Source organism: Anomaloglossus baeobatrachus, chromosome 1 (assembly GCF_048569485.1).
Source record: "Anomaloglossus baeobatrachus isolate aAnoBae1 chromosome 1, aAnoBae1.hap1, whole genome shotgun sequence".
In the NCBI taxonomy this organism is placed as follows: Eukaryota; Metazoa; Chordata; class Amphibia; order Anura; family Aromobatidae; genus Anomaloglossus; species Anomaloglossus baeobatrachus.
The window spans coordinates 15,287,035-15,310,322 of record NC_134353.1 but is presented as its reverse complement, the minus strand read 5'-3'; the positions used below and the strand labels follow the sequence as shown (position 1 = coordinate 15,310,322).

The 23,288-nt window shown below is 42.1% G+C and overlaps 1 protein-coding gene across 1 annotated transcript in view; it reads right to left on the bottom strand.

Annotated features, from left to right (window-relative positions):
* LOC142303953 (uncharacterized) overlaps nucleotides 1-23,009 on the bottom strand; it is a 291,806-nt gene extending 268,797 nt beyond the window's left edge. Inside the window, exon 1 of the mRNA XM_075345864.1 lies at nucleotides 22,946-23,009. Coding sequence (XP_075201979.1) covers nucleotides 22,946-22,961 — 16 coding nt within the window. The 5' untranslated portion in view covers nucleotides 22,962-23,009. The remainder of the gene's footprint in view (nucleotides 1-22,945) is intronic.
* Between the last annotated feature and the right edge of the window lie 279 nt (nucleotides 23,010-23,288).

Sequence of the window (23,288 nt, the reverse complement as noted above, 5' to 3'; positions counted from 1 at the left end):
GTGGGTATTCACCTGTTGTTGCTGTGCATTAGCCTCTTGTTGTTGTGCATTAGCCTGCTGCTGCTGTGCATTAGCCTGAGCCAAATGCCTTAGTATGTCCTCCATGGCGTCGCTGGGTTTGGGCCGTAGTATAGCTGCTTGAATCCAGGACATGTGCTACCGGGTTACCAGAAAAGGAAGGTACACCTCACCGGCTGGGATGCCCGCATTCTCCACCATATGTGAGGTAGCACGGTCGGCTGCGCAGCAGAAGACACGGGATCCAGGCAGTAAGGTTCACAGCACACGGTGTTTAATGTCCAAACAAACGTCCACAGCAATATACATGTCTCTCCAGCAGAGACACCCAGGGAGTTGTGATCACTCCCCACATCCGGCACACCTGCCCTCGTTCCTGTTTCCTTTTAACCCTTCCTTAAGCCTGTAGGGAAACAGCATTAACCCTATAGTGGATTTACTTTCTATCATGGAGTGAGCACAACCTGGGCGAGACATACCGGCCGTCATAGATAACCCCGGTCACAGTCTCACAATATATATATATATATTAAAAGTAGTGATAGTAAATCAAGGTCATACTTTCATTTAGTTAAATGATAGTTTAATGTTATAAATTAATAATTTGATCTCTGTATATGAATAATAATATTTAAAGAAGTTGTCCAGTTACCAAAACTGATTTTTTTTTTCTGATAAATCTTGCTAATATGTGCCCCTCAACACATCTATTATGTTTTTTCAGCAAAATTACCTTTTATTGTGCACTAGCAGCACACGGTCATTGCTGGCTCCAGCTCTGATGGGGTTAATCTCTCCTCTGACTTCCTGTGTTCAGTTCCTACAAGTCCCAGAATTCTTTGTGGCTCTAGGGCGGTGTCTGGCTTATCTAACACACCCACTGTGTCTAATACACCCACTCTGCTCCCACCCAAACCCTCCTCCCTGCCTCTTCCCTGTGGATGCACTGAGATCAATCATACAGAGACAGCAGCAGCTCTACACAGCCAGGGGAAGAAAGTGTGTGTGCGCGTATATACAGTGTATGTGCGTATATACAGTGTGTGTGTATATATACAGTGAGTATGTGTGTGTGTGTGTATGTCATACTCACCTGTCTGCAGGGTCCGGGTGCCATGCCTGCTTCCAGCCCCTGTCTCGGTACCGCCGCTCTGGCTGTGTGCAGTCTCCCCGGGGCACGTACGAAGCTTGCAGGACCTGGCGGTGGATCACCTGATGCAGTCACCTGACGCATCAGCTGATCGATTCTCGTGGTGTCGCCGGCTTTTTCGGGCCCGGCCAGCTATCAGCTGATCCTGCCGTCAGGGGACTTCATCAGCTGATTACCGGCAGCTCCTGCAGTGATGGGCCAGGATCAGACTCGCCTGTAAGAGCTGCCGGTAATCAGCACAGACGTGAGTATTTATTTATTTATTTTTTTTTTGCACTGATGCCTCAGCTGATTGTATAATCGGCTTTTATACAATCAGCTGATGTGTCATGTGATTCACGTAGTTTAACCTGACACATCATCTGATCGCTTTGCCTTCCAGCAAACCGATCAGATGATATTGGATCCTGATTGGACGGCGCGGGACCCTAACCCAGGATTACTGCGGAGGGGGGTTTATTTCAATAAAGATGGAGTCACTAATTGTGTTGTGTTTTATTTCTAATAAAAATATTTTTCTGTGTGTTGTGTTTTTTTTTTTATCATTACTAGAAATTCATGGTGGCCATGTCTAATATTGGCGTGACACCATGAATTTCGGGCTTAGGGCTAGCTGATAATATACAGCTAGCCCTAACCCCATTATTACCCAGCTAGCCACCCGGCATCAGGGCAGCTGGAAGAGTTGGATACAGCTCCAGAAGATGGCGCTTCTATGAAAGCGCCATTTTCTGGGGTGGCTGCGGACTGCAATTCGCAGTGGGGGTGCCCAGAAAGCTTGGGCACCCTTCACTGTGGATTCCAATCCCCAGCTGCCTAGTTGTACCTGGCTGGACACTAAAATTAGGCGAAGCTCACGTCATTTTTTTTTTAAATTATTTCATGAAATTCATGAAATAATTAAAAAAAAAAGGGCTTCTCTATATTTTTGGTTCCCAGCCGGGTACAAATAGGCAGCTGGGGGTTGGGGGCAGCCCGTACCTGCCTGCTGTACCCGGCTAGCATACAAAAATATGGCGAAGCCCATGTCATTTTTTTTTTCTTTTTGGGTAAAAAACTGCATACAGTCCTGGATGGAGGATGCTGAGCCTTGTAGTTCTGCAGCTGCTGTCTGCTCTCCTGCATACAATGAACATTTTGAATAAGGAAATGACTTCAGACCTTTTTTTTTTTTTTTCATCAACAATCTTTAATGGCATTGTGCACTGATTAAAAATGCAGTGAGCAAAAACGCAGCAAAAAAGGCACCAAATTGCAGCAAAAACGTGACATGCAGCACCGCAGGTGACAGAGCAGAGCAAGTTGGTGACATGCTCTGCTCTGACACATAGTGTGCTGCATGTCACTGTATCCACTCTGGGACTTGTTGTGCAGGTGACCGGATGATACATGTCACTAACTGCCCCACTCTGTGATTTCTGCTGCATAGTACCAACTGTATACACTCTCACCTGCACAACAAGTCCCATAGTGGAGACAGTTAGTGACATGTAGCATCCGGTCACCTGCACAACAAGTGCCAGAGTGGAGAAAGATAGTGACATGCAGCACACTATGTGTCAGAGCAGAGCATGTCACTGTCTCCACTCCGCTGACCTCACAGCCCGTACACGCTGCGATGGATGCAGGGGGACACAGAACAAGTAATCGGCCGACACTGGAATCATCTGATTACTTGGGATGAATTGAGCAGTAAAATGCTCTGGTGCTCGATGGGCGAAGCCCATGCCAATTTTTTTTTAAAAAAATTCATTAAAAATAAAAAAACAAAAAAATCACATTGTTTGTGGGCTCCCGCTGCATTTTCTATTGCTAAGGGTAACCAAAGCAGCTACTGGCTGCTAGCCCCCGCTGCTTGGTGTTACTTTCACTGGCAATAGAAATGCAGGGAAGCATTTTTTTTTTTATAAAGGTTTTTCCCTGAAAATGTTTTTAAGAAAATGACGTGGGCTTCGCCATATTTTTGTATGCTAGCCAGGTACAGCAGGCAGCTACGGGGAGAGAGAGGGGGGGAGAAGAGAGAGAGGGGGGAGAAAAGAGAGAGAGGGGGGAGAAGAGAGAGAGCGGGGGGAAAAGAGAGAGGGGGGGAGAAGAGAGAGGGGGGAGAAGAGAGAGGGGGGAGAAGAGAGAGGGGGGAGAAGAGAGCGAGGGGGGGAGAAGCGAGCGAGGGGGGAGAAGAGAGCGAGGGGGGGAGCAGAGAGAGAGGGGGGGAGAAAAGAGAGGGGGGGAGAAGAGAGAGGGGGGGAGAAGAGAGCGAGGGGGGGGAAGAGAGCGAGGGAGGGGAGCAGAGAGAGAGGGGGGGAGAAGAGAGAGAGGGGGGAGAAGAGAGAGAGGGGGGAGAAGAGAGAGAGGGGGGGGAGAAGAGTGCGAGGGGGGAGAAGAGAGAGAGGAGGGGAGAAGAGAGAGGGGGAGAAGAGAGCGAGGGGGGGGGAAGAGAGCGAGGGGGGGAGCAGAGAGAGAGGGGGGGAGAAGAGAGAGAGGGGGGGAGAAGAGAGAGAGGGGGAGAAGAGAGAGAGGGGGGAGAAGAGAGAGGGGAGGAGAAGAGAGAGGGGGGGAGAAGAGAGACAGGGGGGGGAGAAGAGAGAGAGGGGGGGAGAAGAGAGAGAGGGGGGGAGAAGAGAGAGAGAGGGGGGAGAAGAGAGAGAGGGGGGAGAAGAGAGTGGGGAAAGAAGAGGGGGGGGGCAGAGGTGCTCTGTCACCAACTGTCTCCACTCTGTGACTTGTGGTGCAGGTGACAGAGTGCAGACAGTTGGTCCCATGCAGCAGGACAGATGGCAGAGCACAGCGGTGACATGCCTGTCAGTGTCTTGCTGCTGGGAGGAGCACACGATCACACTGCTCGACACCGGCCACTCTCCTGACATCGCAGCAGAGCGGGCGGGTGGACAGTGTGATCACATACTTACGTGCAGGGGGGGATTCAGCTGAAGAACCCCCCCCTGTACTGCACACTGGCGCCCCTTGCCTCACCATCTGCAGGACGCCGGCTCCACACTGACGTCCTCCGGATCCTCCCCTCGATGTTGAGCTGTGACGTGCGGTAGTCACCGCCCACAGCCCTGTCACTCAATCTGAATGGCGCCGGCATCCTGTGACGTACCCGTCTTGTTTGAGAGCCCGGAAAAGCCGGGACGTCAGAGGATGCTGGCGGCCACAGCTCCAGGGGGTCATGTGACAGGCACTGAGCGTGCAGCATAGCGCCGCTCAGTGCCAGAAATGGAAATACAAGCCAATGGAGAAAATACCTAGAAACCTAGAATTGTAAGTAGAACTTCGACAGAAAATAAAAAAAATGGGTGAACCACCCCTTTAAAATGTAATAATAAGAGAAAGTAACTGATTCTAAGTGTTTCATTTTTTATTATAAATATGATAATAATTTTATTCTTTTATTTCCCTCAGAATTTATCAGTAAAGCAGATTGATGAAGTATTAACTTTTTATTTATACATTTGTTCTTGTCCTCAATCAGGTAACATATATCTTATTGTGTAAGGCTAATCGCGAAAGCATGATTAATAATAACTATTATTTTCTCAGGTACCAATTGCCAGAGAACCATTACTTTAACGTTTCTTTTATGAATATATATCTTCTTTAGAGTTATTAGAAATGTAATCTGAGTTCTGGAGTGAAGTAAAACTGCTTGCTGTTTTGGAATGGTGTTCTTTGCACGTAACCAAAGCATGTGACACTTGAATTACTAAAGCTAATAATAATAAATGTCTGTTCTATGGTCAAATGTATAGTATGTGACTATTAAAGGTACCTATTTCTCATGAGTATATGTAATAAATTATTCGTATACTTCAAGAAGTTTTGAGATGCGCATAGAGAAGTTGAAAATCAAAAACAGGGGTATGTGTCTGTCAATGTTTCTATGTGAATGTATGTTAAAGAACCATGACAGTCTTGTGTGCATAGATGTGTCTATGAATGATTGATTGTCTGAGCAGCTGCCGATGTCAAGTACTTGGATAAGAGGTCTTTGAAGCTTCCAAAAGAAAAACAAAAAAAAGGGAATTTTTGTTTTAACTTCGAGGTTATAATATGTATGTATATTATTAGAATAAATAAGTGATAGTACATAAGTATAAATAATGAAGGAATTTATACCGAATATATTTTATTTATAGAGATGTTAGGATCTTTATTAAGGGTTTATTCTGAAGAGTTACATTCTAGAATAAGGTTTTAACGTTTTGATTTTTATACAGGTTTGTGTTAGTTACTTCTTTTACTGATACATAGATTGGTAATCATTTTTCTTTTCAAATATGAAAGTAATATTTATAATATAGTCTTGAAGATATACAACATAATTTTTAATTTAATTTAATCTTGACATTAATTGTTATAACATCATATTTGATGACATTAAAAGGAAAAGGTTTGGTCTCAATCACACATTTATATTTGATAAACATATGTGTTTACAGGATACTTTAATAATTAATATTTCAAGTACAAAGGAAAAATTGGGAATAAAAAAAATATATTTGAAGTATATCATAATGCATTTATATACTAAGAGAAGAGTATTATTTGCAAAGTTACATGACTTAATTATTTTTATAGGTTACTGATATGATAGGTATGGAAATCCTATAAGATACTGGTAATATTAAGGTTATGTATTATTAAAGACATAGGTGTTATATACATAGAAGGCCTTATTTTTATTTAAATTTTTATTTTTTATTCCGATTTTCATTTTTCCTTTTATTCCTATTTTTTATATTAATTATTATTATTTAATATTCAAATTTTTAATCAAAATTTTAATTCTACAATTTTTATTTTTCCTTCAAATTTTAAATATCTCAATTGAGAAAACACTTCAATATTTAGTTAAGTAATATCCAATATAAGAATATTACTTTATTAAATATGAATCATATTAAAAGGGAAAAGTTCCACTTTTTGGAAGAAAAGAATACTTCCTTCATCAATATATACAATTGTTTACTTCCTAGTAATACATTATTTTTATATTAGTATGTTAACACAATAAGGATGAAATATTACTTATAGTTACACATTTTCTTATATAGTAGGTTATTTAATAAATAATAGACAGATCAAATAAATTAAATTAGAGTAATAAAGATGGAATATCGAGGTACATCCAAGGTTTACCTTCCTATATTTACAAATAATATTTATATTATATTTTTAATCAATAATAACTTATAATGAGTATTATTGTGTTTTGATGGAATCATCCAGTCTTTCCTAAAAAGTTATTTGCTTTGGTTTATAATTTTACAAATGATCTAACTAAATAAGCTACATTGTTGCCTTTCATATTTATAATATGATACATGTTATAGGTACACATTATATTATTTCATATTTTATATTACATTTTGGTTACATTCAACACATTGCCACCTATGGGTTTGGAAGGGTAATGCACCAATGACAAAAAAGGTTATTACATGAAAATACTATTGTCTATACCATTATGCAGTATTATTACATCATTCTAAGTATCAATTATATTAATACTTCTACGATAATAATAATGACATGGTATTATAGTATTAGAGTTATGATACGCTGTGACATTTATTAGTGATAGTTATTGCCATATTTGGTATCTAGATTAGGGAATGAATCAGTCTTCAATCAAGATTACAGAAGATAAAAAGACTTAATAATTTTTCTAAAGTTAAAAGGGATTCTGCAAAAAGGTCCAAAAGGTAACGTCTCAAATAAGACTGTGTTACATACAAAATACTTACCGCGTTTGAACCTCAGAAAGACAGTGATCTTATGGTTCCAGGATGGACAACCCTGACACATGGTCTGTGCCTCAAGACCTCACTACAGTTACTAAGGAGAGCAATAACGTGTTAAAGTAAACCCCTGTCGTGCTGACCAAGAACGTCTTAACATCTGTTCCAGGATTTGACAACAGGCAGCGCGGAGGATAAAGGTGACTAATGTAAATTACACTGCACAGACATCAAAGACTTATGCTATTCTTCTACACTCATGAACTGTGGTTTATCAACATTGGCTATGGACTTTGTAATAAAGAATAAAGTTTATGGACTTGATAAACGATGATAAACGCAATACGGGACTGTATTAAATTGGTAATCATTCATCTTTTATCAATGGATTTATTTCTAAGAGACTGTGTTTATGCCGGATTACATCGGAGATAAGAAGACATCAACCCAGAGGACATCATATGGTGACCGGATTTGTTTTGCATCTTTTTAGGTTTAGCGAAGTATAATTATATATTTTTATATGATTGATCAGTCACGGCCTACCATAACATGAATCCACATTATTACATTATTGAACTTACAACATGAATAATGCAAATTGATTATTATTCATCATTATTATTGATATTAATCCATTCTCGCCAAATAAGGAAAGAAGATTTCTTATTTTAATGATGTATTAATTAATTTTCGGGGTTTCATTAATAATAATTAATAATTCACCCGCTTCAAGGGAGAATTGTAAAAACATTAAAATTAATACATCTAGTTATCAAACATTTTATAGTAGGACATATATGTTCACAGTTCTGTTTATGTTGGAGGGCATAGTTTATTGATAAAGTTCTTATAAGGAATAAATATTAAAATATCCATATTGAATATACATAAGTGCTGACATGGAAGGATATATATATATCATTTGGAAGCTTCTAGAGATTACACCATGTGACATGCGTCCAGCAGTAATTTCCCTATATGGTTTGAACAGTTGTCATATAACACACGATGGAGGGGGCTATTGCTGCTCCTGCACGTCATCAGATGTCCCAGAATGCTTCCAGGCTGCAAGATGAACACATGCTGAGAAGCTATGGTATATCACCCCTGCCTCGCCATTCAGAATCCAAGGAGAGATGGATGAAGATTTTCTATTGATCAGTATGGACTAAATGAACTCTTTTCCGTAAGCTAATGAAGTATATTATTTTTCCTTTCTGTAACTGAACCCTGGCAACCATTTTAAATAGATAAAATACATTTATTTTTTACATTTTTGAAGTTCTTTCATTCATGCGCTTTTACGTATTTGAAGAAAAATATATTTAAGAGTATATTTTTAACATGGTGTACAAAAGACAAAATGGCTTCTCTAACATATGCTACGAACTTGCCCTGAGAAACCAAGTAGACCTCAGGTCCAAGGGATGGTGGGAACCGCCACCCTTGCCACCGAAATCCCTTCGGTCCCAGTTAAACAGACTGTCCGGGTGACGACAGAGGGGACCCGGTTTACGGCAGAGGCCCACATCGATTCCGGGGCAGCAGGCAACCTTATCCACCAGGCCACGGTAGACAAGTACCAGGTACCTGTCACCCCGCTGAAGAAGCCCCTCTGGTTCGCCTCCGTGGACGGCAAACCGCTCTACGAGTCTGTCCGGTATACCACCGAGCCTGTGAGACTCCAGGTTGGCACTTCGCATACGGAGACCATTGCCTTCTATGTGATTCCGAGGATGGCTCCTGCGCTGCTGCTGGGCCTGCCCTGGCTTAAACTCCATGACCCTGCTATTAGTTGGCGCTCTGGCGCGATTACCCGCTGGAATCCCTTGTGCCATGAAACCTGCTTGCAGCCTGTTCCTCAGCCCTTGTCACCTGAACTGTTGGAACCAGCGACTCCTGAACAAGAGACGACGCTATCCAGCGTCGTTCCATCGTCCCCAGCCTCTGAGACCTTGATTCCACCATCTTCTGGAGATGAGACTTTGATTCCACCGCCTTCTGGAGTTGGAACTTTGAGTCCACCGGCTACCAAGGATGAGACATTGTCCTGTACCCGGTCCGAGACGCCCGATCCGGTCGTCCATGATTCCAGTCCTGCTTCTGACTGTCCTTCCCTTGCCTCCCTTGCCGCTGACATGGGTTCCCCGATACGGGACATAGTGGCCATGAAAACGGTCCGGGGTAAGCAGTCCTTCCTGGTCGATAGGGTGGATTGCGGTCCTGAGGCCCGGTCCTGGTTGTCCCGGAAGTACGTTGCTGCCTCTCTTCGGTGCGCCTTCATGTCCCAGCCGCGGAGAGGGGGGCTTCAAGGGGGGTTACTGTCCCGCTCCCGGTATCCCAGCAGCGCTCCTTACCTACTGAGCCGGTTTCACCATCCAGTCACCGCTCCGTACCCACTGATTCGGTCGCACCTGCATCGCACCGTTCCGTGCTCAATGATCCAGTCTCGCCATTGCACCACCGCTCCTTGCTCACTGGTCCAGTCCATGCGTCCACCGGTCACGCCTGCCGCTCCCGCTGTTGCTCCCCTGAGTCCTGTTCCAGGTCTCAGGAGTCTGACTCTGACTGATGCATCTGTATAGGACCGGGCCGCACCCACTCACCTGGTCTTGTAGGCCCAGCACTGCTGCAACAGGAAATGACCTGGGGCTCTGCTGGGTATATAAGACTGGCCTTTCCATGTGGGCGGGGCCTGATTATCACATGTGTTTCTATGCCTTGTCTTGTGAGCTAGGTGCTCAGGTCCTCTTGTTCCTGTTTCCTGTATTACTGCCTTAAAGTACGCTGTGACCCTAGTGACTTGGTCCTGTCTTTGCTACCTGGTACCTGTACCTGTTCCTGTACTGTCCTATGGGACTCCGTGACTCTGGTGACCTGGTTCTACTCATTCCTGCCACACTAGTGCTCTAGCTACTGTGTACCCTGCCGTCCAGGTGGGGTGCTCAGTCCAGTGGATCCACCTCCTGGGCCTACCAGTCCTCCCTGGCCCTCACATATAGTCATCATAGACCCAAATTCCCAACTATGGAAGGTGCTCAAATCCTAATAATTACCCATGGCAACTGTAAAATACTGAGTTATTATGAATATTTGTTTCATAGTATATCTCTGCATGCAGGCCTTAGCTTGTATGATTAGCCTCATCCCTTGGACGTGTGTAAATGTGTGAGTTGAAGAACTTCTAACTAGCATCTGACAAAATAAATCAAAGATGGCTGACAACTTAGTGCTATTTTTCTATACACTAGGGCAAAGGGTTTCTTAGCCGAGGTCTGGAATAGCATTGAAGGCCTAAGTATTACATTAGGTCGAAGGTCAACAAGCCTCAAAGAGTTCTATACATTTTTTAGGGTCAAGGGTCAATTGGCTGGTTTTAGAAAACTGTATTGCGCATGACACTTACTCTGCAGATTTCAGACCACGTGACAATGGCTTAATGCATGGTTAAAATTGGGAACGAGTTATATTGGGTTCTTGAAAACATGCTTTAAGACCATTTAAAGAGACAATTGAGTAAAAGAGGGTATGGTGAATTGTATTTAAGCTTGAATACACTTCATAGGGTAGAATGAGACCATTCTCAGGCCAGATGATCCAGATGGAAGACTGCTTGCCATAACATTACTGCTATGTAAGATAATGGACTCTTTTCTCTATCTTTTTCTCTTTTAACTCAATTCTAACTAAAATCAAGCATTATTTTTCTGTAATGATTTTTAACCTTCATTGAATAAACCCACATATGGTTTTACACCTATATTTTGCTTCAATCATTATATACTGGCTAAGTGGATACGTCAATCCTATTTTTAACATACTTGGCGAGTCCAGCCTAATTGATTGAACGGCACAGGTGTGCGTGGTGACTTTTCACACCATTTCTTGCTACGGGACTTCTTTTTGTTATGTCTTCCCTGACCTTTTGTCCACAAGGGGGGAGCAGTATAACGTGTCTGTCCAAAAGACTGCAGTAAAAGACGCACACTGTGTCTAAATCAAACGGAACCTTAGAAGAGGACTGACGTAAAGACTGCAAGGAGGTCGTATGTGTCGTGCCTTAACGGACATCTGAGGACCCAATCCAGGACCATCGATCCAGGAGATCCCCAGGATAATCCTTCCAGGACACAGAGGATCGACCCACAGACGGTTGGACCCATTCCAGGACAACGCATCACAAATAGGTGAGAAATGGATTTTATTCATGATTATTCTAGGAAAAGTAATGTGGAGTATACATTTAATCATAAGCATGCTGATGCTCAATTATGGTCAAATCTGTACGGGCAATGTGAAATTGAGAATACTAAGTTAGATAAGAAGGTTTTTACTGTAAAGAAGTTGCAGAAAAAGATACAGAATGTATTGGGCATGGTTGATACTTACAACTCCATGGTGGGTGGGGCACAGCCATATGCACACACCATCTGCATGGTGACAGACACATCCAATACAACGGACACACACATAGCAGATGCAGAAACAACAGATTGTCCAAATTGTTCGATATTAGCAGAACATATCGAACATCTGGATGATCAGTTGGAAATTAGAGCAGACTTGATATCAAAATTACGTAAAGATATAAAACACGTGTCTGCCAATACGAGACAAAACAAAAGGGATGCCTCAGCATCACCTGCCTCAGGTTCAGACGTCCCGGAACAGCTGGACACAGCTGTTGAGGAGGGTTTGAACGAGGAGGAATTACGAAAAAAGAAATTACATGACAAATCAGCCCGTCTTAAGATTAAAATCCATGACCAATTAATGAAAATCATTAAAGACATACCCAAATATGATGATAAAATGGACGCCTTCCATAATGCGGACATTTTTGAATCGAACTCAGATAAATTCAATCTGACGGACGATCAAAGAAACAAAATATTTAGGGTATGGCTTCCCTCCCACATGACAAAAAGGTTGCAAGCCACACCTAGGACAGACAAACACGATAACCTGATCCATGACACAAAGGAAGATAGGCAGAAACAGTTAAGTTTATTCACGACAGGGGAGTGCACCCCAACAGTGAAAATTTTAGAAAACCTTAAAACACACATACAGGAGGATCCGTTTGTCTTCTTAGTCAAATTCGAACAGGCCTACAGAATGATAATGGAAATTGGATCTGATCAAGAACCGACTTCCATGGTCAAGGCCTTTGTTAAAAAGTTTAAATATTTAAACCCTGCTTCATTCGAAATTGCTTCTAGGTTGGACAACCTACAGGAGGCTACGTCATTTATTGATAGAATACGTAGACGAATGAAGCAAAATCAGGTAAAGTCAAAAATAGCCATGATAGAGGAGACAAATGACAAATCAGTATCACAAGAAAAACAAACCAAGAACAAAGGACCCATACTGAATTCTAAGAACAAGAATTCAGGGGGGGGGGGAACAGAAAAAGCAACATACATTGCTATTTCTGCGGCCTTCCCGGTCACCTGAAGTGGGAATGCAAGAAATTCCTAAGGGCAGGAGCTGAGGAAAAGCTGGGTAAAGAAAATGGACTGATGCCAAACACATCTAGTGCACCTCCACCATCTTCAGCACGTCCACCTTCATACATGCCCACTCATACTGACTACAGGAGTAACCAGTCACCATATGCACCACTGACCAAACAGATAAGAGAAATGACCATAAAGGATGGAAGGAACAAAACACCTACTGCTCTACTTCCCTCTCCATCTTCTTTATGACTGGCAAAGCCGGTCCCCAGGCTTCATCCACTGGAATTTGTCACTCGAGTTTCAATGGATAGCTGTGGTCGACCATTTTTAAAGGTACATCTTGAAGGCCAGGAAGTAACGTTTCTCCTTGATACAGGTGCGCAATTGAGCGTCACAAATGTTGATTTACATTTAAAGCCAGATTCCCCTGTATGTACAATTGTTGGTTTCAGTGGCAAAAATAGCACAAAGGTAACTTTAGCTCAGGATTTTTTTCTGGAAATACCTGGTTCTTTGAAAACAAAAATGGATATTTGGTGTTGTCAGGATACTGAGAACATAATTGGCACTGATTTTATGGAAAAGCATGGCTGGATTATTGATTTGGGTAACAAAACAATTTGGAAAGACTCTAACGGTTGTAAGGCGGTAGTTATTGATCCAAATGAATATAGTCATGTCGGGACCATTTGTTTGAACGATGTAGTGTCATCAGATCATTTGTGGCTGGCCTGAAACTGGTGGTGATGAAGTATTGACTGAGATAGTACAAAGGTTCCCTTCCCTATGGGCTCAGTACAGGGATCAAGTAGGAACCATGAAGGACGTGGTAGTTAAGGTGGAAGGACGGGATCCGCCTCCACAGCGTCAGTATAAGTTGCCTCCAGAGTCAATTGCTCCGATGTCTAAAATTATTCAGGAATTGTTGGCTCAAGGTGTGATACGTAAGGAAAATTCTGTCTGTAACAATCCATTGTGGTGTGTTCTGAAAAGCGATGGTAGCTATCGGATGATATTGGACTTGAGGATGTTCAATAAGTTTACTCCCAATGTTGCACCGATTGTAGCTGATACACATGACATGATGTCGAGATTGAATGCAAAGGCAAAGTATTTCTCAGTATTGGATATCAGTAATGGTTTCTTCAGTATACCGATTGAGAAAAGTTGTCAGTATAAACTTGCGTTCAACCATCTGGAACAACAATACGTATGTTGTCGGTTAGCTCAGGGGGCCCATATGTCGCGGAGCATTTTTCATCAGGCGCTAGCAAACGTTTTGTCGAAATTTTCTCGTCCGTATATTGCAATATGTGGATGACATCTTGCTGTGTACAGAAGACGAGGAGTTGCACGTGTCTCTACTTGCAGAATTGTTTGAGCTGCTGCATGATGCAGGATTGAAACTGAATACCAAAAAGGTCAAGCTGCTGCAGACTGAGGTCAGATTTTTAGGAGTTCTGCTAAGTCCAGCTAAACAGCGACCCCTACAGGACAGAATAGAGGCAATTGCATCTCTTCCAATTCCAACATCACACAAGGCACTAAGACATTTTTTAGGACTTGTAAATTATTCAAGGGATTTCACTGAACATTTTGCTGACAAAGTCAGACCTTTGTATGATCTTTTAAAAGGTGATAATGATGATTATTTTGGTCCCTGGGGGGTCGAACAGGAAATAGCCTTCACACAATTGAAACATGATCTACAACACGCACCTGCGTTAAGTATGATAGAAAAGAACGCACCTTTTGCACTCCAAGCACACACTTCAGAGACAAGTATCTCTGTGGTTTTGCTGCAGCTGCAAGGGGGAGAATGGAGAATCTTGAGTCACTTCTCTAAGCTTCTCTCACCTGTTGAGAGGGGGTTCGAGGTGTGCGCAAGACACCTGGTGGGAGTGTATTTCGCGATAAAAATAACCCAACATATAATCGGGTTCCAAAAGGTTATTCTCCAAACGCCACATTCCACACTGAAACTTCTCTTTGAGAAAAACATCCCAGGTGTGTCACATCAGAGATTTGCCCATTGGTTGCTCTCATTGTCTCCAAATCAAATTAAAGGTAGATTATAAGGCCAAATATGTTCTTCCTCAATTGATGCAGTATGAAGGACAAACCCATGATTGCATAGAAACGTTCCATGAACCAAGTCCATCTCTCTTCAGACGACAGTCGGAAGACATAGATGAACCTGTGTTTGTAGATGGTTCTAGATTTTTTTTAAAGGGAATTTTTACACAGGATATGGAATTTTCTATTCCAAGAGAGGACAAGTGGTAAAGCACAAATTACCAAGTCATTTCTCAGCTCAAAGAGCAGAGATAGAAGCGGTAAGAATGGTCCTACAGCTGAATGAAGCTGATGATCAGACTCCAATGGTAATTTACAGTGATAGCTCCTATGTTGTCAGGTCCCTAACCGATTATCTGCCTATCTGCGAGAGAACAGGTTATGTGGATTCTTCCAACAAGACCTTGGTGCACAGCGACACTCTAAAAACAATTTTTGAAATAGCATCAAGGGCCCCAAATAGGTTTGCTATAGTGAAAGTCGCTGCACATAAAAGATCTGATGATGAGTTATCTGTAGGAAATGCAACCGCAGATGCTCTAGCCAAAGAAGCTGCCCTGACAGGAGAGGAAGTGTTTGACTCTGAACCTTCTGAGATTTCAGCGGTTCAAAGAGCAGATACGTACATACCTTCATTTGCAGAAGAACAGAGGAAAGATCCTTCTCTTGTTACTTCTCAGGATGATCCAAAGCCTCCTTTTATCTGTGAAAATGGGGTTTTGTGTCACAATTCAAATGGAGAATTGCGTCCCGTTGTAACAAAACATCTACAGGTAGAATGCACTCAATATAACCATGAGAGTTTAGGTCACTTGGGTCAACAGAAATTGTTAGTCATTCTCAAGGAGAAATTTTATTGGGAAAAAATGGACAAAACAGTTCAAAGTGTTGTACTATCATGTCTCATTTGTGCCCAAATAAATCCAAGACCTAAAGGACAGAAGCCACCACTTCTACGAATCGCACCTGCAGATGGTCCATGGTCTACACTGCAGATAGACTATATTGGTCCTTTACCCTCAGGTAAACATGGTCTCAGGTATGCATTGATTGTGGTAGATGTGTTCTCAAAATGGGTAGAAATATTACCTGTTAGGAAAGATGATGCTTTGTCCACAGCAAGGGAATTGGTACAACATGTCTTTTGTACTTGAGGGATCCAAGGATGATTACCTCTGATCGAGGTAGCCATTTCACAGGTAAAATCATGCAAACTGCTTGTGCTATTCTAGGGGCACGACAGCAATTTCATGTTCCCTATCACCCACAATCTGCGGGAATTGTGGAAAGAATGAATAGAACAATCAAATCCAGAATTGCAAAGATGCTTTTGGACAAAGGTAACACTTGGGTTGACAAGGTACCCTTCATACTCATGAGTATAAGAGGTTCAATCTCCTCTACAACTCAATTCACTCCGTTTGAGTTGATGACGGGAAGGAAAATGCCATGGTGGTTTCCACATGAGCCATTTTTATCCACTCCACAAAAAGATGCTATCTCAAGGTCCCAATGGTTGAGAACGCTACAGGAGAACCTGAAAGCGATTCTGCCATATGCGGCATCGAGAATGCAGAAAATGGAGCCACCCTATGAGTCCAAATTCAAGAAAGGTGCTCTAGTGATGATCAAAACCTTTCGCTAGAGTGGTCCATGGGAGTGTAATTGGGAAGGTCCTTTTGAAGTCCTTGAGACTATGGGACAAGTCATGATTCTTGTGCAACGAGTGTCAAATGTGGTAAAAAAGACCCGAAAAACACAAAAAGTGTGGGTTCACATTGACCAGTGCAAATTGTTTGTAACACAATAATGATACTGTATTTCTTTACAGGAAGAAATGGATTCCAATAAGAACTGGAATAAGAAACATAAAGACTTTGAAGGAAAGATGACATCAAGCCTTCCGGAAAAAGAACATTTTCCCAAGCTCAAGACAAGCTTCTATGTGATGGGATCTACTTTCCTGCTGCTTTGCTTTATTTCCGTCATTGTCTACATGTTACATCAAGGAACAATCACCAATGATGTGAATGAGCGGACCAGAGAGATTCAACATTCACGAAGACCGAGAGGATCAGAGACACTGAACTTACTGACAGAGAACATCACGGATGATTCTGTGGAGATAACAGGAAATATCTGCATGGGATATGGAACAAAATGTTGCATTGAATTACATTTCATACACGACACAGACATAATATTACATGCGACTGCAGGACCTAAAACTAGATTCACACAATTACAAGGAGAATATGTACACAATAATAAAACTGGTACATGGGAATGTTCTCCTACAGATGTACTATAGTGGAACATAGAGATCAGAGGTGATGAACCTGCTGTATGGTCCGGGGATATTACAAATGACATGATTGCTAGGGGAAAGTTTGGAAGATCCAAAACAGAAATTGTGTTAAAAACTCAGGTTTTTGGGAAAATTCTGGATCCTTCATTACTCTCCATTACAGAAGGAGATAAAGATTGGGTCAAAACATGGAATTTCCAGATAACACGGGAACCTGTACAAGTTCAGGTATCTGTAGTGTTTACCATTACTAACACTATAACCCCAGAAATAAGGGTTACACCACAGACAGTGCATAACAAAGAAAATACATTTCCTATAATGTTAAAATGTAACACAAGGTTGAGATTGCCTTCTGAGTCTCTGTTGACATGGACCAAAATATCATCATTTTTGGGAAGTTTTTTAAACAGTCCAACTAATGTCATTCACAGAGGTCAGATTGGTAATATCAGATGGATGGATGATAATTTCATTTTTTCCATAGAAAATCCATCTTCCAGGGACTCTGGAATTTACCAGTGTTGCGTTGTAACAAAGACTCTTTACAGACAATGTAAAGACGTTAGTGTGAATATTTGGTCAGCAGCAGATAATGCATGCACAGACACAAGATTCATGCCATCTACTCCTTTCCTAATCAATCAGTTTCAGTCTAAAGGGGGCTTTACACGGGACGACCGATCGTGCAATTTCACGATCGATCGTACCCGCCCCCGTCATTTATGAGTCATGGGCAATTGATTGCCCGTGGCGCACAAAGTCGTTAACCCCCGTCACACGTACTTACCTCCCGTGCGACGTCGCTGAGGGCGGCGAATATCCACTTCCTGGAGTGGGAGGGATGTTCGGCGTCACAGCGACGTCACACAGCGGCCCGCCAATAGAAGTGAAGGGGCAGAGATGAACGGGATGTAAACATCCTGCCCACCTTCTTCCTTCCACATAACCGGCGGGAGCCGCGGGTCGCAAGGAAGCTGCTGTTCATCGTTCCCGTGGTGTCAGACGGAGCGACGTGTGCTGCCATGGGAACGATGAACAACCGGCACAAAATAAAATAAACGATATTTTGAAACCTAGCGACCAGTACACGACTCACGATTTGTGAGCGATACTGCGTCGCTAGGAGGTGTCACACAGGCCGACGTCGCAAGCGATGCCGGATGTGCGTCACAAAAACCATGACCCCGACGATCTATCGCACAATAGATCGCCTGGTGTATAGCAGGCATAAGTCCTTATTAAGGGATGGAGAATTTATGACAATGGTGTGGACTTTCAACATGTCTCATTGGAAAATCTCTACCAGGTTTCCTCAGTATCAATCACATCTCATAAACATGGAGATGGGGATAGAACAATGGTTTGGGAGAAGAACAACTCAGACTAGAAGTAAGAGAGGAGTGTTAGAAGGAATTCTGGGAGGAGTTGGGACAGTGGGAAGTCTGACTAATGCCATGAATATACAGACACTTAAGTCAGATTTGGATAATATTGGTTTTATTGGAGGTAAAGGAGTAAAGATTCAGAAAAGTTTGAATCAACTCCTTGAAAAGATGGTTATGAATACAGCTGCTGTACTAGGGTCTTCCGTGTCACATCTACAGGATGCTACATTAGCTCTCGTGGAAAGCACACACGAAACACAAGTAGCTAGAGCGTGCCTGGAGATACAGGTAGAGTATTCCACTAATCTGAAAATTATTGCTCAGGCTTTACAGAGTGGAATTACTCCACTGGGAATACTGCGAAATTTACCTGTAGAGTATGACTTTGCATTGAATCATACGGATTTGTGGGTAAATAAGTGGTTAGGATGTGAACAAAACATTTGTGTTGGCACATCGCTAATCCCGGTGATCGGAAGAGAAGGGACTATTGTTCCTGTTACAGTTTTGGGTATACCTGTGAGTAACACACAACAAGTGTTCTATCAACTGCAGTACACAGATTTTGCATTTGATGGAGTGAACACTGAACAAGTAGACATTTCTTCATGTTTGCATTTTGTTTCTAAGGTGATGTGTTTACCTGGACAGGATAAGGTGATTTATCATTCATGTTTTCATAATCATTCTTCTTGTCATGCGAGAATAGAGACTGTACAGACACTACATGATCTGGTGACTCCAGTAAGTCCAAATAAGATTTGTTTCCAGGTCATGTCTGAGACAGAGATGGTTTCTGTTTTCTATTCTACTTGTGTACATAAGGAAAATCTACCTATGGGTTTGTATTGTATAGAAGGAAATGTGAGGTCTCTTTCAAAGAAGGAAGGACATTTTAATATCCCTTCTATAGGAAAGAGAAACTTAACGGCATTTCCCATACAATTCAATTTATCACAAATAAATGATTTTCCTTGGGATATGTGGACAAGTGAAATAAAGAAAGATAAGGGTTTGTTAGATTTATTAACAAAACAATTATAAGAAGCAGAAATTATATTGAGGCATGAACAAGGTGAATTAAGTGATATTGAACCCGAATGGAACGGAATGTCAGGTAGAACTTGGTGAAGAAGTTTTGGGGAAGTCAGTACATACCTGTTCACAGTCATCAATCCAAACTGTGGTGGGAAATGTTTTATTTAACCCCATTATAATCATATTTTTATTAGTTTTAGTTTGCATTATTTATCACGTTTTTGTGATGTGTAGAATTCAGAAGATATATAAGAATATAAAAATAGAGATGAAGAAGGAAGATAACATTTTGAGAGAAATGTTAAGACATAAAACTGTGACTTTTTGACAGAAAGCTTCAGATTGGTTTGTCAGGTCAGATATTGGCCTAGAATCTTCAAAAGGAATGTATGTGATACGAATGATGACACGAATGAGTTAGGGGTTTCCAGGGATTCCTCAAATCTTCATAGGGGGGATTGTAAAATACTGAGTTTATTATCAATATTTTCCTCATAATATAACTACATACATTCTTATACTGTATGTATAGAAAGTACAGGCCTTTAGTTCTGAATGAAGATTGAGTTTGAGGAGCTTCTAGCTAACATCTGACATGATAAATCAAACCCGGCTGACAGCTCAGTGCTATTCTCTACATGGTTTCTTAGCAATGGTCTGAAATTAGCCTTGAACAGATTCTAAGCATTACACTAGGTTAAAGGTCAACTAGCCGAGTCCTGGAAAAAACGTTCTGTGCAGGACACTTACGTTTGCAGATTTAAGACCACGTGAGCAATGACTTAATGTATAGGCTAAGAATGGAAATGAGATATATTGGGTTTTGAAGACATGTTAAAGCCATGTAAAGACACAAGTGAGGAACGGAGGGTGTGGTGAAATGTATATAACCCTGAACCGCGGCATACAGAAGAAGAATGCCCAATTCTCAACCCAGATGGAAGACTGCCGTGACATCACAGCTATGTAAGATAATGGACTCTTTCTCTATCTTTTTCTTCCTTTTAACTCAATTCTTATTAAGCCAAGCATTATTTTTCTGTAGTGATTTTTTTAATCTTTATTGAAAAAACCCATATATGGTTTGCACCTCTATTTCTCTTCAATCATTATATACTGGCTAAGCATATTATACGTCAATCCTAATTTTAACAATCTACCACAGATCTACCACAGATCTACCACAGATCTACCACAGATTTATCTGTATGTGTGACAGGGCCTTTAGAAGCAGCGATATGACAATACCCACCCTCTGTTCCTCATTGCGAAAAGAACGTGGGCGTAGTCTTAAGTACAGCTTACACCCTTCCCTGAACCTCATGAAAGTTTCACTTCCCCCAGAAAATCTGGCAGGAGGGGGATCTTAGGTCCAAGAAAGTTCTGTCAATAAGAATTCCCCCCAAGGGAGACTGAGGAGTCTGTAACTGCAATAAAGTAGAACGAAGCTCTGCCACCTCCAGAGAAAGACCATGCATTCATTCGGTAAGAACAATTACTGGATCCATTACTAGGAAGCCAAGAGAAAAAAAAATCTGTTTAATTTTTTTTATCTTTTTGCTTTGATTGCGGTGGTTTATAATGTCACGGCCAGGGAGGGAGGCTATACCACCAGTATAGGACAACAGACAGGATGGGTGAAGGGATGCCTTATAGCTAGGGAAAGGGGGAAGTGGTAACCCCTGGGGTCCCTCAGCACCTTAGATAGGTTCCTCACCTATGCGCCAAGCAGGATACCTGACCCTAGGTATACCAAGTGCTGGGACCTATATGGAGAATGGGTGGGATGAGCTCTTCATCAACCCCACTAAACACTAAAGGGAGACACAAGTGGGTAATACAAGGGAAACACAACTGCAATCACCAGATCCCTGTTAGACCCTGTTAGATAGCAAAAGGCAAATACTTATCTGAGCAGCAGCAACCACAAAAGTCTCAGAAGCACCAGAAGAAGACCTCTCTAGAGCTCAGCAAGGAACAAACTATAAACCGCACCCAGACCACCACATGGTGAGGTTAAAAAGGAAGTCAGAGCATACCAACTACTATGAAGTACTTACAGTTTCGCAGGGTCCTAAAATCCACTAGATTCAGAAATAGAGAACTGTCAGATGACAACACGATCTGCCAATCTTTGTGACTTTCTAGTACTTGTTGCCACTGGATTGTCAGCCGGCTGTGATACCTCCATGATAGGCCTTGACCCCTCCATGACAGTGATAGCTCCATAACTCAGAATGTCTGTGGGTGCTCTGCTCCATTGTGTCATTGCTCCACAACTGCCCATGTCTGTGGAAGCTCTGCTCCATTGTGTCATTGCTCCACAACTGCCCATGTTTGTGGGCTCTCTGTTCCATTGAGTCATAGCTCCACAACTGTGCATGTCTGTGGAAGCTCTGCTCCATTGTGTCATTGCTCCACAACTGCCCATGTTTGTGGGCTCTCTGTTCCATTGAGTCATAGCTCCAAAACTGTGCATGTCTGTGGTCCTTTTGCTCCATTGTGTCATTGCTCCACAACTGCACATGTCTGTGTGTGTTCTGCTCCATTGTTTCATTACTCTATGATTCCGCATGCTCTGCTCCATTGTACCATGGCTCCACAACATCCCATGTCTGTGGGTGCTCTACTCTATTTTGTCATAGTTTAAAAAAAATGATAGGGGGAAGCTGCAGAAGTTGGAAACCCACGAATGTCAACCAACCACTGGTCTAGCTCAATGGTTTTCCAACTATTCCCAGCTGTTATCACAGCAGTTTGATTGTTACCTGCATGTGGACACTGATCACCAACCTTCTCTAGCACAGATCTCAGACATCATAACCAAGGAAGCTCAATATTCTTTTTTTAGACACTTTTCCATGTATTTTAGGTAATCACAAGTTGAGATGAACGGATGAGTTTAGGTGGACTTTCGCTAAAGTTCAGTTCTGGACCTGGAGTTGACCTGCATCTCTATGGAAGTCACTTATTGGGCAGAGAGCCGAACTGCCCACATACAGTCAACCATAAAAAGAGCACTTAACGAGGAGGGTGGGCAAGGATTTTTATTTTTTTGTTCACGCTACATTCGATAATGCTGATGTTACTCCCAGTTCAAGCCATTCAAACACTGCATGTGGCTCGCCCTGGACCAAGCACTGAGTGTCCCGATCACAGAGTTGCTCAGTCGAGGGGTTAGTATTAGAGATGAGTGGACCCGTGGAAGTTTGGTTTGGTGGGTGCAGCCGAACTTTTGAAGAAATTTGATTTGGGACCCAGACTTGACCTGAACCCCAATGGAAGTTACTAAATGAGCAGTTCAGGTTTCCGCCCACATGCAACCAGCCATGAGCAGAACACTTCCGTGGGTAGATGGGGGGGTTACATTTTTTGGGGAATGCATGCTGCATCCAATCACACTGTTCATACCCCCATTGTGAGCCATTCAAACGCTGCAAGCGGCGCGCACTCTGCTAAGCACTAAGCGTACCCGAGCACAGCAAGGCTCATGCTAGTGGTTTGCATAAGTAAAATACCTGATCTCCAAACTTAAACTCTAGTTTTTAGTTTAATTTGTTTTTGGTATGAATACCAAACCTCGGGTTCGCTCATCTGTAGGCAGCATATGAACAGCACCTGAACTCCAAACACAAACTTGTTCGGTACAAACACCAAATTTACTGTTTGGGTTCTCTCATCTCTATTCACAGGGAATACTAAAACCTTCAAGAGTCAATTGTCTTGTATAGGGGAAAATAAATAAGTAAAGTTCTCACCGGAGAGTTGAGACATTTTATAATGTTTTCTTGTGGTTTATGATGTAGAACTCTTGGTCTTGTCTTGTCAAACTCTTTTTTTTATCAGTCTGATATCACTGTTTCCGGCTGAAGTTGATTTTTCTGGCTCTTGTGGATGTAAAGCTTGAGAACATGTCTGTAAAAGAGAATATGTATGAGATCTTTATGAATTTGATATATTTTTTGATATTAAAATCAAATGCTTGAGTACACGTAACTAGTGATGAGCGGGCACTACCATGCTCGGGTGCTCGGTACTCGTAACTAGTGATGAGCGGGCACTACCATGCTCAGGTGCTCAGTACTCGTAACTAGTGATGAG